The 18,693-nt window shown below is 33.1% G+C and overlaps 1 protein-coding gene across 1 annotated transcript in view; it reads right to left on the bottom strand.

The window, feature by feature from the left end:
* LOC106478792 (nephrin-like) overlaps positions 1 to 18,693 on the bottom strand; it is a 124,326-nt gene that overhangs the window by 22,764 nt on the left and 82,869 nt on the right. Inside the window, exons 4-9 of the mRNA XM_022382811.1 lie at positions 16,433 to 16,768; positions 15,639 to 15,749; positions 6,377 to 6,580; positions 1,840 to 2,136; positions 1,061 to 1,351; positions 379 to 666 (exon numbers count right to left, since the gene is read on the bottom strand). Coding sequence (XP_022238519.1) covers positions 379 to 666; positions 1,061 to 1,351; positions 1,840 to 2,136; positions 6,377 to 6,580; positions 15,639 to 15,749; positions 16,433 to 16,768 — 1,527 coding nt within the window. The remainder of the gene's footprint in view (positions 1 to 378; positions 667 to 1,060; positions 1,352 to 1,839; positions 2,137 to 6,376; positions 6,581 to 15,638; positions 15,750 to 16,432; positions 16,769 to 18,693) is intronic.

Raw genomic sequence — 18,693 nt, 5'->3', positions numbered from 1 at the left:
AGCATGTTTGGTGTGACGGGAATTCGAACCCGCGGCCCGCAGATTGCGAGTCGAGTGCCCTAACCACCTGGCCATGCCGGGCCAACCCTTACCTGATGATGACCCGATACTATGGATTGAAACGTTGTAATTATTAAACTCACAACTTGCCTACTGCAAAAGTTGCTGTTAATATATTCTTGAAGTAATTATTCAGTTCATCAGATTCCTTGACTGAACGTTAATTTTTCAAGGTTTATTCTATAGTTGTGTTATAACTATCTAATATACAAAATGGCCGATATTTTCAAGAAAAAAATGCCAGCTATACGACAACAGTAATTTACTAATGATAAATAAAACACCTTTTTTAGTTGGAAGCTATGAAAACGTTCTTACCCACTGGAATAAGAAGGAATTTACAAGCGTCTTTCTGTATTCCCACCGCGTTTGTTCCTCTACATGTAAAGGTTCCAAAGTCACTTTCATCTGTGGGCGAAAACCGTGCAATGCTCCTTAATCTGAACCTTGTGTGTGTAAGGATTTCTCTTTCTTGCTTGGAGTTATTAAAGTTCCAAAAAAAGGTGACGTCATCAGGATCAGCAAGGACATCACATTGGATTCTTACAATTTCTCCAACCATTGCCGTATAGAGTTTTGTCTGCTGGTGCTTACACACAGGTTTATCTGAAATATCACGTACGTGTAGATTTCAAGAAACGGCCAGATACAAAGAAGTTATTTCACAAATTTATTTATATTCACCAAGAAAGACTGATAGATATTTTCTTTACAAGTTTTAATTTTTACTTATAAGTAACAACTGTAAAAATATTTTCCAGTAATTAATAACGAGTTTATGTTATATTATGTATACGTAATAAAAAAAAAACGTTTAATTAGGTTCTGTGACAGATGTTTTTCATAGAGAGTATATACTAACAAAACATAATGCTAGATTTTTAAAGCTAAGTTTTGAAATATTTTTATGATAAGAATTCTATTTAGATATCTTTGGAATGGAATTTTTTTATAACATATGGATGTAATAAAAATGGAAATGATAAATAATTCAACTTACATTTGATATTTAATTCCATATCTTCACTTTCTGTTTGGCCTTCTGAGTTCACAGCCAAACATCGATAAAAACCACTCTGTTCTCGACTAACATTTTCTAGCCGAAGGGACTGGTTATTAATGATTATTCCGTCTTCGGAGTTGTTCTTTAGTTCATTTCCCTGGAAAATCCACGTTATCGCTTTGACCGAGGGATTTGCTTTCACGCTGCAACTAAGATACGCATCGTCATTTTCATACACAGATTGAGACGTTCGACCGCCTAGGAGAGATACGTGGATCTGTGGCTTAACTATGGAAAAAAGAGGCACATGTTAAAAAGAAAAACTGTTTATGTAAACTTTTACTGACTATTGTTAATTTCTGTTTTTTTTCTTACTTTTTTAAAACTGATGAAGTGACAATAAGGACTTATTTTTCTTTGTAGCAGGACTCTTCCGAGTTTTAATAAGAAAACAACGTAATCCTAAAATTACTCTACGTAGAATACAAAAAGTGTGCGAAATGTTCAATGTCATGAAACTGATTATTGAAATTTATCACGTGTACAAGTTTTTTTTTTGTTTCTTAGACGTATCTTTGAAGAAAATGAATCCACAGTAAGACATTCATGCAATAACAACTAAAGAGAAATATAAAACTGTTCATGTTTAATTCAAAGTTTACAAAAACAATAACTGAATCTAGATTAACCCGTTAAACTCCAATGTAAACAAAAACAAAACCCTACCAATATCTTAGATTTAGAGATTTGTGTTCAAAGCAAATGGTCGAACTTACAGTATACACTTAAAGTGATGAAGTCTTCTAAACTGCTGCCTTGTATCTTAGGGTTGGTGACTCGACAAGTCAAATTTTTTCCATGGTCTCTACTAGAGGGCGTAATCACCAAAGTGCCAATACTTATATTAGGCTGGTGGGAAACACTGGAGTGGTGCTGTCCCAAAAGGGCGTAATTCTTCCACCAGCTTATGTGAGGTTCCGGTCTAGACCCACTGGTTCTACACTCGAAAGTGTATTTCCAACCAGCCTTGTAACGGGTTTCAGTTGTAAGAAGTCGTACGTCCAACGGCTTCACTGGGCAAGAAGAGATTACTGCTTATTACTGTTGCAATAAAACAAGGGTTTTCTGAAACTGTGATCTAAAGTAAAATTTCTCAAACTGGGGTGCGCGAGGGTATTCCAGGGGTTCACGAGTCATGTCCGAAATTTCATAAAAATATTTAAATAATACGATGTGTAGAATATAAAAATATTGCTCGTAAAATTAAATAATTTAAGAATTAAAATATTTCATTTTGACATACAGCTTTCTATGTACACGTAATATTTTTCTCGAAACAAAACAACAACAAAAAAAACATCGATAGGTTTGGGGGTCCGCGAAAAACAAAATAAAGATTAAAAAAATTCCTCAGGTTACTAAAGTTTAAGAACCGCTGATATAAAGTTAAAGCATATTGTTTCTCACCCGAATAGTTATATAACAACGATTTTGGGTCAGGAAGTTATAATTATATCTCGTAAACTTTTTTTCAGAGGTGCAGGAGGAACTTGTTATTCTTATTCCTCGATAAGAGAAACAACACATTTTTCGTACTTAATTTCCAACAAAGAACTCTAGGCGCTTGCAGTAGGTATAAGGCCTTATAATTACTTTAACGTTTTCTTAAATTTGTATAACTTTCAAGATATTTTCGTGAAAAATATATCAACTATAATGAAATAAAAACAAAACAAAATGAACACACACACGTATATATATATGTGTGTGTGTGTGTGTGTTCAAATTTCTACAGAACTCGAGAGAATCGTGTTCTTAATTAATTCCTTTATTTTCATTCTTCTAATTTTGCCTTTTATAAGCGTGTTAATATATAGTCGAATCTCAAGCGAATCATCCCAATTTACATTTAAGCAAAAAATCTATTATCTCCTAAATCAACTCCACACCCTTAATGAAATGTGCTGATCAACTAAGTGTATTAATCACTTACGTTTGAGCGTTTGGTATTGAATGCACTTTAACAACAACAATGTTTGGAATAACTAGTGTTTCACAGGATGTGTTTATTGGCACTCTACTTTAAGAGACAGTTGAGTTTAAATTTAAGATGAAGAGCTGATCGTTACTGTGATTAACGACGAATAGGAATATTTGTTATATCATATTTTCAACGAGTTTATAAAAATATAAAAATATTAATTTTGGTAACAATGCTCAGGAGTATCTTTTCTTGTTTGTTTGTTTGTTTTTGAATCTCGCGCAAAGCTACACGAGGGCTATCTGCGCTAGCCGTCCCTAAACTAGAGGGAAGGCAGCTAGTCATCACCACCCACCGCCAACTCTTGGGCTACTCTTTTACCAACGAATAGTGGGATTGACCATCACATTGTAACGCCCCCACGACTGAGAGGGCGAGCATGTTTGGTGGGACGGGAATTCGAACCCGCGACCTTCAGATTGCGAGTCGAGCGTCTTATCCACCTTCCCTCTAGTCTTACACTGCTAAATTAGGGACGGCTAGCGTAGATAACCCTCGTGTAGCTTGGCGCGAAATTCAAAACAAACAAACAAACAAACAAACCCTGTTCAATGGCTTCGTGCTTTGGACTCGTAGTCGGATGGTTGCATCAAGTTGTGTGTCATTAAGCAAGGCACTTCAATTCTTATAGTTGACCCAGCTATAAGATGGGTCCCAGCTGTTAGCTGAGGGTCACTATTATCGTCCGCTTGTGCCGCTTGAAACCAGAATACGAAAGCACTGACCCTGTTTACCTTGGAAAGGCACGGCAAGGATTTAACTATTGTTTAACTATTTTCCCATCCATACTTACACACGAAATGCATTAATTTTCTTGGTTTTCATAGTAACCTAATTTTGAGAGATATTTCACTAAGCTCTTCTCTAAATTATTTTAAGTGATAAATTAAATATAAAAATTAAGAAGTAGTTTTTCATGTAACTTCGCATTGATTATCTTGACAAAACAAAAGAGAAAAGAATATTTCTTGTGAGATGAACATTTTGAAATAAATTATTTTTAGTTCGAATTTTTCTTTATGTGCTTTAATATTTTTTAAGGAAATTTCTCGCAAGTCAATCCTTTTTCTGTAATTTAGGATTAAGAATAATTTTTAAATCATGGCGCGAGAAATGATATCGCCGTTAGTTTTACATTTAGTTAGAATACACACAGTCTAACCATTCATTTCAAAATTCATAAACTAATTCTGAATACCTGAATATTTCATAATAAAATAGGTTTTTTAATTAAACTTCTAAGGAAGACTAGAGGTGAAATAAAAAAAAGGAATAAATGCCTCAAGAATTCAAAGAATTATAATCCTAAAGACCAGGTTATGATTTTAAAATTTATTTTTACTAATTGAACTTTAATTACGGGAAAACGTCTTACCAGAATGAGTGAGTGGATTGAAAACTTTAATGTACTTTAAGAAACTTTGAAACAAATTAACACCTGGCATGGCTTGGTGATTAGGGCGCTCGTTTTCAGCCGTGGAGACGTTATAATGTGGCGGTCAATTCCATTTTTTGTTGGTAAAAGATTAGCCCAAGCATTGGCGGTGGCTGGTATTGACTGGTTGAGGCCCTCTAGTTTATAACTTCTAAATTAGGGATGGATAGTGCAGATAGCCCTCGAGTAGCTTTACGCAAAATACAATAAACAAGCAGAAACAAGTTTGTATATTCGTTATAAATACTTGATGATTAGTTAGAGAAGTTTCTCAGAGGAAGCAAATAGGTATAAATCCGTTAATATATTTTACATGTTCGTTTCTCTGTGAATTTATTTCATATGATTGCTAATTTTGTCTATTTCAAGTACTAACGACTGGTTTCAGTGGTATTTGGTATTTACAGTATTTACAGCACTTTGTACGACACATGGGTTAAATAGCCAGATCAGTGAGCAGGCAACTCAGCTAGTAAAAGCTGTTCATAATTGACAACTGCCGACTAGAGGGAGGAGAATGAGTCAGCAGTACCTTCCGCCTACTCTTAATCACTTTTAATAGCACGAACACTGTTTAAAGTAACGAACGTGTTCAACGACATATAAAAAGCTCGAAACGATAATCTTTCAATTATTCTCGCTCCTGGTTGAGCCCACGCAATATAAAAACCTCTCTAATACGAAGAACAAAACAGAGACAATAAAGTGGGACTAGTATATGTTTTTTACTTATTATACGTTGAGAAGAATTAGTTGTGTGTTTCTGAAAAGACGCTTTGACACGATTAGTGTCATAACCAAGCAGAATTAAAACTACGAGATATGAGAAAAAGAAAACTACTTAAAAGTCACTTTTCTTCATAAGTTCAAACTGACATACAACTACTTTAGCATTTTACGCCCTAATTAGCAATGAATCTCTTTAGAAATTATTTTCGAAAATTAAAAAAAAAATCATTTGTGGTCACTTTGGAAGCGGAAAAACATTTTAAATCGTATTTAAAGTGATTTTAGCTTTAAACGTAAGATTCACAATCACTTTTTACGAAGGTAAATGTTTCCAACTGCAAAGTCATATAAAGAAATGAATACCTAATGACCGAGCAATAGGCCAGGAGTCTATAATATATACTATATATATATATATATGTCAAACTACGGGCGCTATTTGCTCACTATTTTGACCTACAAAAAGATGCGTTACTAAGTTGATTTTGTTCGATATATTAGATACCATCTTTGCTATATAATTTATGTGATTACGTTAAAGTAATTTCAAATATTATAAAAATTATTTATTTACACAATATTCAATTAATATGCAATTGTTATATCAATAAATATTTTTGGCTAGTGATGCATATTAAAATAAAGTTTTTAATCTCTTTTGTCGATTATGTTGAGAATCCAAATAGATAAACAGATAAATATTAGAGAAGTATGTTATTCAAAACTATGATGACAGTGAACAGGAAAGCATTAGAGAAGTTGGTGTTAGACTAGTGTTAGAGAAGTAGACTAACTATTGAAAACTATCATGACAGTAAACAGACTGGTGTTAGAGAAGTAGACTGACTATTTAAAAGTACCATGACAGTAAACAGACTAGTGTTAGAGAAGTAGACTGACTATTTACAACTATCATGACAGAAAACAGACTAGTGTTAGAGAAGTAGACTGACTATTTACAACTATCATGACAGTAAACAGACTAGTGTTAGAGAAGTAGACTGACTATTTACAAATATCATGACACTAAATAGACTAGTGTTAGAGAAGTAGACTAACTATTTAAAACTATCATGACAGTAAACAGACAGGAATATGGGAAACCCACAGTTCAAATCGAGAAAAACAGCGGCAACAATCGAAGAAGTCAGGTTCGAATTCCACACTTGACATAACAGCTCGGCGTTCAGATCAGTCCTAGCGAGACGCTGAATCACAAGTTCATTTACCACCTCTTCATCGTTTTCTTTCTCATGTTCTTTGTCAAAAAGTTGCTTCCCTCTCCACCACGTTACAGACGGGGGAGGCTTTCCTTTAAGAAAATAAAACAGTTTTATTTACAAATAAGTTTTTTTTTAGTGAATCAAATTAAGTTTACACATAAAATGTCTTTCAAAATGCTTTTAAATCACAGAAACAAAATCCTGTTCATCCTACTGTTAAGTTTGATCAAATAAATAGTCTAAAAATATTTGAAAAAATAAGGTTTTAATTGCTGTGAAAAAAGAAGAGAAAGAAGTTATTAGCGTTTCCACAAAACAACTCTCACTGAGACACAATATATATTGTTTGGCTAAAACTTTGGACCACGTATTTTTCTCTCCTTAAGAGATTTTCAACTTTAGTCTTTTTGTATCTTTTTTGTTTATCATTCTAAAATATTGTTGGGTCTTCGAATTACTTAAAGATTTGTTTAGTTAAGAATTATTTATCAGTCTGGCCATAATAAGAATGATAACACCCGTTAAACTAATTTCAAATTCAGTTAGAAATACATGAGATGATCGGCCTTTAATAAGTCTCCCGGTGGGAGAGCGGTAAGTTTATAGACTTACAACGCTAAAATGAGGGGTGCGATATCCCGCTGTAGACACAGCAAATATCCCAATATGACTTTTCTCTAAAACAAACAAACAAAGCATCTATATAAATATTTGTTTTACATTTCATCATATGGTCCTACTGCGAACCGCTGTTTACAAATTAAATATAGTCTAGCTAGCGGATATAATGCTCTAGGAGTCTAGGTCATTTGAATGACATTATGGTCATTCCAACTTTCTATCCTAAAACATCTGTTGCTTCTATTCATTAGGGGCACTTCCATTTAGTTTAAAAAATATATATAAATAAAAATAAGTGAACAGAGTGAAAAATATGCTTTGAAACGAATGAGTTTGAATATTATTCCAAACGTTTTATTTTTTCTTAGAATGGATTATTTTATTTTACTTCTTATTAAAAACCTTTGTCAATTTTTAGAACTATCTTTGAAACTAATTGTTCATTCTTCGTATTCATACCTGTAAAAATATTATTTACTAATTATTTCCTTAAAACATAAAACGATATCGGGTTTTCTTACGCTTAGGACATTAATTACTTGGTAACTCTTGAAGTTTCGAGACGAGTAGAAATACTAACGAATTTTAATCAAATTTTTCAAACACAACTTCACTTATTTTTTTACCTAATTTTTAGCTCATGACAGAATATTTCTCTGTTAGAAATATAAAGCACTCAAAGGAATTGTTAGCACAGTACAACGACCTCATCTCTGTAACTTTTCATAAGTTTGATTCGCACGGGAAAGATACAATAATCATAATGATAACGTGCTGCATAAGTAAGAAACACGACTACATGAAGACTTCTTTTGTTTAAACTTATGTGAGCTTTGAGATCTCAGTTGCACTTTGGTCATAATATCTAACAAATAATAGCATAATAAAATCAAAGACATAGTAGTGCGTTTATAATGTGAAGACAAATTAGGTTGGTCGTGGTCAAAGAGCAGAATTTTGCTGTTTTTCACAATTAGAATTAGAATAGCAAACACATCTTGCATTTTTCATTGATTTATACATGCAACTACCAATCGAACCAGTCATTTTCATTACGCCCCCCAGTGGCACAGCGGTATGTCTGCGGACTTACAACGCTAGAAACCGGGTTTCGATACCCGTGGTGGGCAGAGCACAGATAGCCCTTGTGTAGCTTTGTGCATAATTAAAAACAAACAAACAAACATTTTCATTAAAGGATGAAAAGTAACATAATAATTTTACAGAGTAATAAATTCAAATATAGTGCGATCTATTATTTTTTTATTGCTACTTTATTAACAGTATATTTGTTGGATTGTTTAACGTACCTACTGTTATTAGTTTTATTTTATGATTATTATACTTTTATTACAGAGATTGATTTGCATTTTGAGCTTAGTATATGCATTTATGAATAATCTAAATCTCCTAACCTGGCCGAACCTCTTGAAATATTATTGTATTTATGGCCATAAATATCGTTAACAGGGAGAGTATCTAACTGATGAAATAATTCATTCTAAGCTATATAAGTAAGAAAATAAGAAAAATATATTTAATTAACTATACTGATTACCGAGTTGTTGTTGTTTTAAAGCTAAGTGTATAACTTACTCTGATTGGACTATCTGCTTGTATTGCTGAATTCCGAAGAACATTAATCGAGGGTTATATGCTCTAGTAAACCCTAAAAGGAAGGTGAACATCACCCACCGCCTACTCTTGGACTACTCTAATGAGATAGTGAGATTTTACCTTAACTCTTATAACGCACCCACAGCCCCAGAGTGGCGAGCACGATTTACATATATATTTGTTTGGCTTTAAAAGAGCGCAAACAATGTAGCATCGTATCCACAGTCCAGCACGTTAACCAATTCGCGGCGTTCGGCTCCGCTGATTGACAGTTAATATTACCTGGCGTACCAAATTAACTTGTTTGTTTGTATGTTGTTAACCACAAAGCTACCCAATGGGCTATATGTGCTCTGCCACCACGAGTATCGAAATCCGATTTTTAGCCATGTGAGCCCTCAGACTAACTGCTGAGCCACTAAGAGGCTAAAATTAGTTTGTAAAAAAGTTATGAAATATTTTATCTTCAATATTTTTCATATATTTAAAATTACAATTTTCATAACAAACAGTTATATATTTCTACATAGCTGCAATGTGTTGCACTATTTTTTTTTCTCATATTGCAGCGTTACAAAGAAATTTTTTCAGTGGTACAAAAAAAACCTATTATGGAGTTAAACATAATGGAATTAGATTAATTTTATTTAGTTTGGATTTATTATTCAGCCTATTTAAGTGGCAAGCTGACTTACATTGTCTTTCTTTTACAAGTTAGTATGAGTAACTAAATTAAATACTTCACGTATATACATATTTTTAAAATAATCAATTTTCATTGTTAGCCTTTTATTTGAACTGATGAAGCAAACCCCAATCCATAAGGACTTTAATAAAACGAGAACAAATGAAATTAGTTTCCTTTTTTTACCAAGTATCCATTTTATGTGCTTTCGATTTGTTTCATACGTTTTACTGCATCTCAAATAATTGGATTTATCAGTGTTTCACCAAAGAAACATCTTCAAAACCATCCAACTTTTTCGTTTTTAGAACGCTTTTATCTATCTATAGATTGTTTTACAACAAAAGCTCACTCGAATACTTTAAAGTTCGGTCCACACTGACAATCATACAAACCACGAGTTCACCCACTCCTAGCGCTTCTACAACTATACCTCTAAAGACAAAGTTACACAGAAAAAAAAAGGTTTATATTTGTTGAACTACGTTTAAAAGAAGAGAACAACTGAAAGTCATACATGCCAATCATTTGATTTTCTTTTCCTATGCATCTTGGCCTATTCTTTAGCTGGAAATATAGCGCGTATCATGCATTGGTTTGGGTATGGAAAAGTTTCTGTATTACTTGTATAGGTATTATGCTTGCATATTCTAATCTATGTTAATCTATCAGGTTCTATGCTCTTTCGTTTGTTTAATTTTTACAAAGAATCTAATATGAAGTTTCAAAAAGTTTCCAACGTAAACGTTAGTTTTCAAGAGACTGAAATCCACAAAAAGCATGGCACATCTTGTGCAGTGACACAATATTCAGTATCAAAAAAAGGGAAGTCTCAGAAAAATATTTGATATTCCTAGATAATATCGATTTTCAAGATAAATGTTCGAACAACACTTATGATGCTAAAAAAACCTTGCATTACACTGTAAACTACACTCTTTTCCTAATTTTACATCAATCACTTTGCTTGGCATGGCCAAGTGGTTAGGGCGCTCGACTCGCAATCTGTGGGTCGCGGGTTCGAATCCCCGTCACACCAAACATGCTCGCCCTTTCAGCCGTGGGGGCGTTATAAGAGTAGCCTAAGAATTGGCGGTGGGTGGTGATGACAAGCTACCTTCCCTTTAGTCTTACACTGCTAAATTAGGGACGGCTAGCGCAGATAACCCTCGTTTAGCTTTGCGCGAAATCCAAAACAAATAAACGTTAATCACTTTACGTGTTCTACGTTGTAGTTAGTATATCGTTTAATTAATACAGAGAAGCGTCGATATTCTAATGACAACAAAGTGTTAGAGAGCACAAATGAAATTCAATTAAAAATTACCTAGAACTTTTTGTTTGTTTGTAATTAAGCACAAAGATACACAATGGGCTATATGTGTTACGCCCACCACGGGTATCGAAACGCGGTTCCTAGCGTTGTAAGTCCGAAGACATACCGCTGCGCCATTGGGGCATATATAACACTACAAAACATAACAAAAATATATATAAGTACGTCTTCAAGTCTTCCTTTTTTTACTTATTTCTTCTAGTAATATTAAATATGAATAACTACAATTAAGGCCCTGCTTTATAGTAAACGATGAACTTTGCATTTCGAATAAATTATTATTTGGATGCAAAAACAAAACAACAACTTCACAATGTTTGGATTTTCTCAAAGAGCACACAGTCAAACTAAACAAGACGAACCAGTGCGTTGACAAACAACTCGTAAAATATGGGTTCGAATTTTCATACATTCAGATCAGAGGAAAACTAAAGAGCAGTTGCCATGTGTGAAATTGGATTTTTTTTTCTTTCGAGATGGGGGAGGGAGGGGGAGGACAAAGTTCTGAAGGAAATAAAGCTATCCATTTCCTGTCAGTAAAAAATATTTTTTAGATTTATACATATGGAGTTTTCTCAGTGTGAGTACTTGCAAAACGATTTTTACGTTACAAAAGCAGTAAAGTTACGAGTTTAATTATTTTATTTAAGCAGATACTGTAAGAAAGCCATAAAAGAGGGGCAAGAATAGGACTATGTGTTTAAATAAAACAATACGAAAAACAACAATGATAGATGATGATATTTTTTGAAAAATAGAGAAAATATATATTTATGATGCAAGCAGATATAGATATATATGTTTATGATGGAAACAGATATAGGTATATATGTTTATGATGGAAACAGATATACGTATATATGTTCATGATGCAAGCAGATATAGGTATATATGTTTATGATGCAAGCAGATATAGGTATATATGTAAAGTTTTGTTTTGTCTTTTACTTGCTGAAGTCATGTTTTCATTTTTTAATATCTAGCGTCCAGTAACAGATGGTTAAAGGTTAAAATACAACAAGTAATAAAGTTTATCAAGTACGATTTAAACACCGAAAGCTGTCGAAGCATTATGAACCAATAAGCTTAAAATTCCTGATAAAATCACGTTAACTGCAGATGGTTTATATATATATATATTCTTCTTAATATATCCATTTCGGAGTCAAAATTAGAGGCATGTAAAAATAGCATTTCAGATCTATTTTTTGTTTCCCATAAGTCAGTGCCTAATAGGCCAGAATTCATCAGTTGGACTGGATGATGAGAAAGAAAAGATTTACTGAAACGCCAAAAAGTTACTGTTTAAATATCGAGCTGGTGAAGCATTAGATATCTACAGGCCTACAATTTGTAATAGAAATCACACAAACTACAGATGCTATTGTTTCCTCTAAATGGCAAGTTCTGGTATTAAACGAAAGGCGTCTCGTTGCAGTAATCTGTTCGTAAGTGAAGATTGATATGATAGGCTATTTTTTACACGCTACTGATTTGGAGTCTGAAATATGAATGGTCAAAGAAAGAAAACATTTGCTGTTTACGTGATTTTAGGTATAATGGTTAATAATAAACTATATAAGTTATTCTAACCTTATAAATTTAATATTTATATATATTACGAAATTGTGATTTATTATTTCGTCACTATGTTGTAAACATATTTTAACAAACAAATCAAATCCCGAAAAAGACGTTTAACTCTGTACAGATAATGTAAGGACAGGATCTCATGTATCATACTATTTTGTTTCAAACCTGATCACTCTGATTAATGAACTGTTCTATCGTGTCCTCAAGCTCTCAAACTAACAGACTTGTAGCCTAATGCGAATCCTCAGAACACAATAGCCTGAAATTTCTGAAAACAAATTGGGTTAACTTTTTAGTCTTACATTAAATTGACAAACTTATAAAAATTATGTTATTGCTTTCTATATTTGATATTACTCAACAACTAGGTGGGAATGTTTGATTTTGAGTTAGTTGGGTATTTGGGGATGATATACTAAGTGAGATTTGTTAGGGTTAATGGATCTTTTGTTAAAAACATCCCTAAGCCTTTAGTGAGCGCAGAACTTAATTCATTGATCTTTAATGAAAGATGAAGACAAGGTTAGCAATGGTATAGCGGCTGGAACAAAATGTGTCGGAACATTCCTAACATCAGTCATGGTAGTTAGATAAATAAAATATACTTTTTTTTCGTTTCATTTAATTGAATACAACCAAACAGAATAATTCGCATTACTAACTAACGCTAACTAGCTAACTATACATGAAGTTTAACAAACTAATTAAATAATTTGAAGTAACGCGAATAGCATAATTACATTAGTTGAAATATTGTCATACGCTTACCCTTGTTTGCATTTAAATTGAAGTTTCCGTTTTTTTTCGATAAACCTTTAACTTACTTATATAAAAATAACTATAGGATGGAAGAGAATAATTTAATTTGTTTTCATTTTAATTTGGTTCTTCCAGAAGTAAAAACTAGATGATTTTTTTCACATACACACAGGTGTACAGGAAGCAAACAGTAGCCTCTGTTTTCTAACTATATCCAAATAAAACATGATAGTAACAATATGGTAACTGACAAATCCCCTGTCGTAATTTACATTATTATTACACTCTTTCTTAAATGAATAAATATATTAGGGAAGTAAACAAACTTTGTTTCCAATTATCCATACAATATTATAGCTCCGTTTTTATATGTTGGCTTGTTTTACAGCAGAGCCACATAGGGCTATCTGCTCTGCCGACAGAAGATCGAACCCCGGACTTTAACGGTATAAGGATGTAAACTTAGCGTTATCCCACCGAAGAATAACATTATAGCAAAATTCGTAGACAGCTATAAAATAGAATGTTTGGTGGCCTCCTATTTACACTCTTCTTTCAATTCTACTTTTTTACTACTTCATTTAATACGTTTTTTGCAATTGTTTTGTGAGTTGGTCGTTTCCTCAAATCCTGAAAAGCTGCGAGCATTACCGTCATCAAGAAAGATCGGTAAAGCAGGTAATATCTTAGTAGTTACAAACCAGTTAGTTTATTTCTGTTAAAAATAAAACAAAACAGTGCAAGACCGCCTTCTTAACTATAAAACATCCCTGAACATTAGAAACTGTTATGCGTTCTTTAGCAGTCTTGTTCAAGTTCCTCATTTTGTACATATATTAATCATCGATCAGTTGCTATTTGTACACAGGTTTAAAGAAATTTTTAAAAATATGCATTTATGGTTACGAATGGAGTTAGTTTATAATACCCTAAAAAATGTTTTGTCTATCTTATTCAAAGTATTTTATACTGTTCAATTAAATCTATATTAACTACAGATGGAAACAAAGTTATTTAGAGATTTTTGGCATATCAGAAATAGTGTAACATGCTATGAGTTACAGATATTACATTTCAGTAGTGCTACGAACGACTAATCGCACTCTAGAACTAGTTACAAATGCTAAACACAAAGGTATGTCCCTGCAGATGTAGCTGCATATTTAGTTCACTGCAAATTCACGACTACCCATGGGTAGATTTATAGCATGTTACATCATTTTATGGGGAAATATGTTTGTACAAAGAGCTTGTTTAATGATGTAAGCCATAGATCACAACATTTCGAAGAAGGAAGTTTTCAATGTTCTTCTTGGAACTAGAAATTCTATGACAGTTGAGTGTTTCGAAAAGCAACAATTTCCGAGTTCTCTAATAAATCCGGAGTATTGGCTTCACTCGCAAAGTGAGGGTATGGTTACTAAAGAAAATGTTTGGCCAAAAAAACAACAACGTAACAATAGATATGGGCATATATTCTGGCTCACAAGGATAATAAACAAGGACTTGAAGTTGACAAAATCTCGGAAGTTAAACGTTCACAATCCACTCTTCGAAAACAACGGCTGTCTTCAAGAAAAAAAAATGGCCAAGGAAACTGAAATAACAAAAAAGCTCATTAGACTGCATACCTGTAAAATCTTCTGATTTAACTCCAATGGATATTTTATGTTTTCGATATAATTTAAAAGTGGTAATGAAATAAACATCTACGTACAGTGGTCTGGGAAAGGTTTTTAAAGATGTGTGGTCTAAGTTTAGCTTATCACCTTTTTCAGAAGCTTGTTACAATGGAAATTGTGGTATATGGCAATAGTGTGTAATCATGGCTATCAGATTGAGTATAGTCGATGATAGAGGAAACAATATCAAGGAAAGCACAGGACTTAGATTATTTTTTTATGAAATACTATTAACCCTCAGTGTTTCAGTACATTATAATATTTGCTTTTAAATACTATTTTCTGTCATTGCTACGTAATTATAACAAATATTTTAGAGAAGTTGAATGATAGACTGCTACTTTTTCTTTTAAAACCTCTTATAATATCAAGTTGAAATGAAATTTTGAATTAGGCATAATAGCTTAATATTGTATTTCATTAATGTTACCTAACTAATAATTTATTTTGATAAAGTAATTTAAATAAACTTAATCGTATAATACATTATTCAGAAGGGCCTTTATGAATTTATAGATTCAAGAATTTTAACTTTCAAAGAAATAATAATATTGGAAATAGGAGGTCAGAATAAATACAGTTCATTAATAGCGTGCCTTAAATGTTACCGTGCATTAGTAGAACATAATTTATTTTTCTCTCATTTAAGAATATTTAAAACTTGTGTTTGAAAAACCGGATGTAATGAAATATATCAACTTTATGTAATTGCGTAAATAAATGTATTCCAGTATTTAACCCCAGAAGGCATGTCAAGTAGAAAAATGAAGGTCGTAGGGTGCATTTAACCTCATACACAACGACCCCTTTAATGTTGAATGTGACAGAATGATATATAGATCTTTTCCACTTACCGCCTCTGGCTAGACACTTGAGTCGTAGCATCGACCCTTCGTCATAAGGTCCTATCAATCTGTGAAGAGGCTGGAGGTTTTCGTCTAGAATCACGACATCTCTTGGAGGAACTGTTAAAATAACATTTTGGAGGAGTTATTTTTCTCCAGATAAAATGTATCATAACAACAGGACATTAAAAACAAATCAAAGCAAGGATGGAAATTCCAGGCGTAGCTGATAAATGTTGTTGTTGTTTTTAACGCAAAGCTACACACTTTGATATCTGCGCTCTGTCCACCTTGGTGAATTTAACCCCGAATTTTAGCGTTGTAAGCCCATAAACTCACAACTGACTCAGTGGGGAGTTAAAAATGCCAAGGTAGTTTTTATGGTTTGTTTTATTAAAAATATTACAAGTTCTACATATTCGTTATATTATATTTTTCTTTTTATAATGATGATTAAACGAATTTTGATTCCAAATGCAACCAATAACCAACAACAACAATTATTTAGTAAAATATAAAACTTGTTTGTAGTTAGTGCCACGAGACTGTGTTTAGTTAAGAACGTAAGAACTACAGTTATGATCAAAATGGACGTCACTTCACTGTTTTCTCAAAATTTAATAACCATCGATGAGTCTAAGATACAGTATTATAGAGAACTTTATCTTACCCAAAATATTTCAGAAATACCTGCAGTGTTTATGGTAATATTATTTGCCATTATCTCTTAGCTTCCTGGGATACTGTCATCAATTCTTTAGGAGGAAAAAATATTATATTTGTTTTAAGAAAGACCCACCTACCAACTACGTATAAGATGACGTTGTTATTGAGTGTTCTCGCCCAACGGTAGTCCACTCTGCAGCGGTAGTCTCCTGCGTCTTCAGCTTTAACTGGTTCTATTGTCAAAAGAGCTGGCCTAGTACGTAAGTCAAAGTGAGCTCTTTCGGCGAGGAAATCTGATGAAAAATGTTTTGCGGTTTCCAAAGGCCCATTCCTGCAATCCACGGTAAATATGGGGGCGTTGATGTCCAATCGGTACCATAGTATTAGCGATACGGAATCCTCCATCGTAGGTGAAGACACATTACAAGGTAGCTGAGCACGACCCCCCACAATGACGTTAAGAACTGGAGGGGCTAGAGTTCGAAAGAAAAAGTCAATATTTTCTTCAAAGTTGTAGATTATAAACTGCTTATTTTAACAGGAATGGTAGTTCCAAACACATCTTATTACAGACGTGATAACGTGCTTGTTATTAAATATCTACTGAATTTTTACATAATGGACTTTCTTAGCGGCGGATTACGAGAATCATTACTTAATCGCATTAATGTTTCATTACAGTTTATCCGAGTTATTGCTCTGGCTGCTCGATAGATAAACGAGTTTAATCTAACATTTTAATGGCTTTATTTTCCGCTGATTATGTGTGTACGTTTTTAAGGTCATGGTTTATTTTTCTCGGAAGTAAACTTTGTTTTTATTAACAACATCTCTCTTCGAAATATATAACCAATTAATTGACCAATCATTTGTTCTTTGACTTCTTTAGAACATGAAACTTCATAACATTTACTCTCTTCTCCTGCAGGATTTTGCTTTTCGTAATTATTATATAGAAAGCCAATCTCTTCTATAAACTTACAAAATGACTCCACAGACATCAGCCAAACCTTGTAACATCAATCGAAAAGAACAGTAAAAAGTTTCGGGTACTTATGAAAGGTAGCCGCCACTCCATCGCCAGGAGCTCAAAAACAGTTGGTTCATTCTGTTGATTAGCGTAATCGCTTTTTCATATTCTCACATTTTATCCTACCTAGAAAGAACTAAACACTTTTAGTAAGATAGATTACGGCTACGAAAACCTCCACCAGCCAACAGTAAAAGTGGCCATAAGAGTCTGATCATCATCTTGAAACACGAATGTAAATACACTAAATTACCGCGTGTTCGTCGAAATGCTTTAACTATTGGGGAACTTATTTTACACCTTGTCTTTAAATTCTTGTATCGCTACTGCTACTTCTCAAAGTACCGGTGGTAGTCCACACTATGTTATTTGACAGCTGTGTATTTTATAACATTTCTAAAGAAGAATACATACGGTGGATTCAAACTTTCAGCGAAGATTGTGACATTTTAAGTTCAGAGTTCAAAAATTACATCTTACTCCAACTCAAACTAGTGACAGTTACAGTTAAATGTTTAATTGTTACTAGTTACAATACGTCAGAATATTTTTGTTTTATGTGTTTTTTGTTTTTTTGTGGGTGTGATTTTCATGTGCTGTAGAAACATTTGTTTTTAGATAATGTTCGGATCATCCTGAAAAATTTGAAGAAACAGGTTAGCGGAATGTAATCCTTGTCTTATGAGTGCTGTGTTTCGGTAATCTAATACTCGTAGTTCACTGTAATCCTTGTCTTATGAGTGCTGTGTTTCGGTAATCTAATACTCGTAGTATTAGATTACCGAAACACAGCACTGATAAGACAAAGATTACAGTGAACTACGAGTATTAGATTACCGAAACACAGCACTCATAAGACAAGGATTACAGTGAATTCGTAGTTCAAGACGAGCTGAATATATAGCATGAACGTTCCTCTTAAAATTTTGTCTTCACAATAACCAAAGAGCACGTTATATGAGCACATATTATAGTAGAATGTGTTTAGTTTTAATGAACGATAAAAGCAGATCTTTTACAGAAAATTATTTCGGCATTTTTCTTTCATTCATTTTGAAATGTCTAATCTCAAGCAAGTCTTATTATGTCCTTGCTCTATTAAAGTCTTTTGGTAATAAAGCAGACCCTTGAATAATTATAGCAAAGAATGCAAAAGTACTTAAACTAACTATTTTGTACCATTACAATATTTTTACCATCATTTAAAGCAAGTTGCAGTATCATTTTCCCTGACCCCGTCACTGAAATTAATGAAACTACTTAGCCGTATAAGAGTTTAAACCTAAACAATAGCCTGAGTTGTCTCTGAATTCAACAAGTATAGCTTTACGAACGCATTTTGACACTAATACACAAATGCAGGCCCAG

The sequence above is a fragment of the Limulus polyphemus genome, unplaced genomic scaffold (genome assembly GCF_000517525.1).
Source record: "Limulus polyphemus unplaced genomic scaffold, Limulus_polyphemus-2.1.2 Scaffold12, whole genome shotgun sequence".
Taxonomy (NCBI): domain Eukaryota; kingdom Metazoa; phylum Arthropoda; class Merostomata; order Xiphosura; family Limulidae; genus Limulus; species Limulus polyphemus.
The sequence above is the reverse complement of the archived record's forward strand: the minus strand, read 5'-3'. Positions and strand labels throughout refer to the sequence as shown.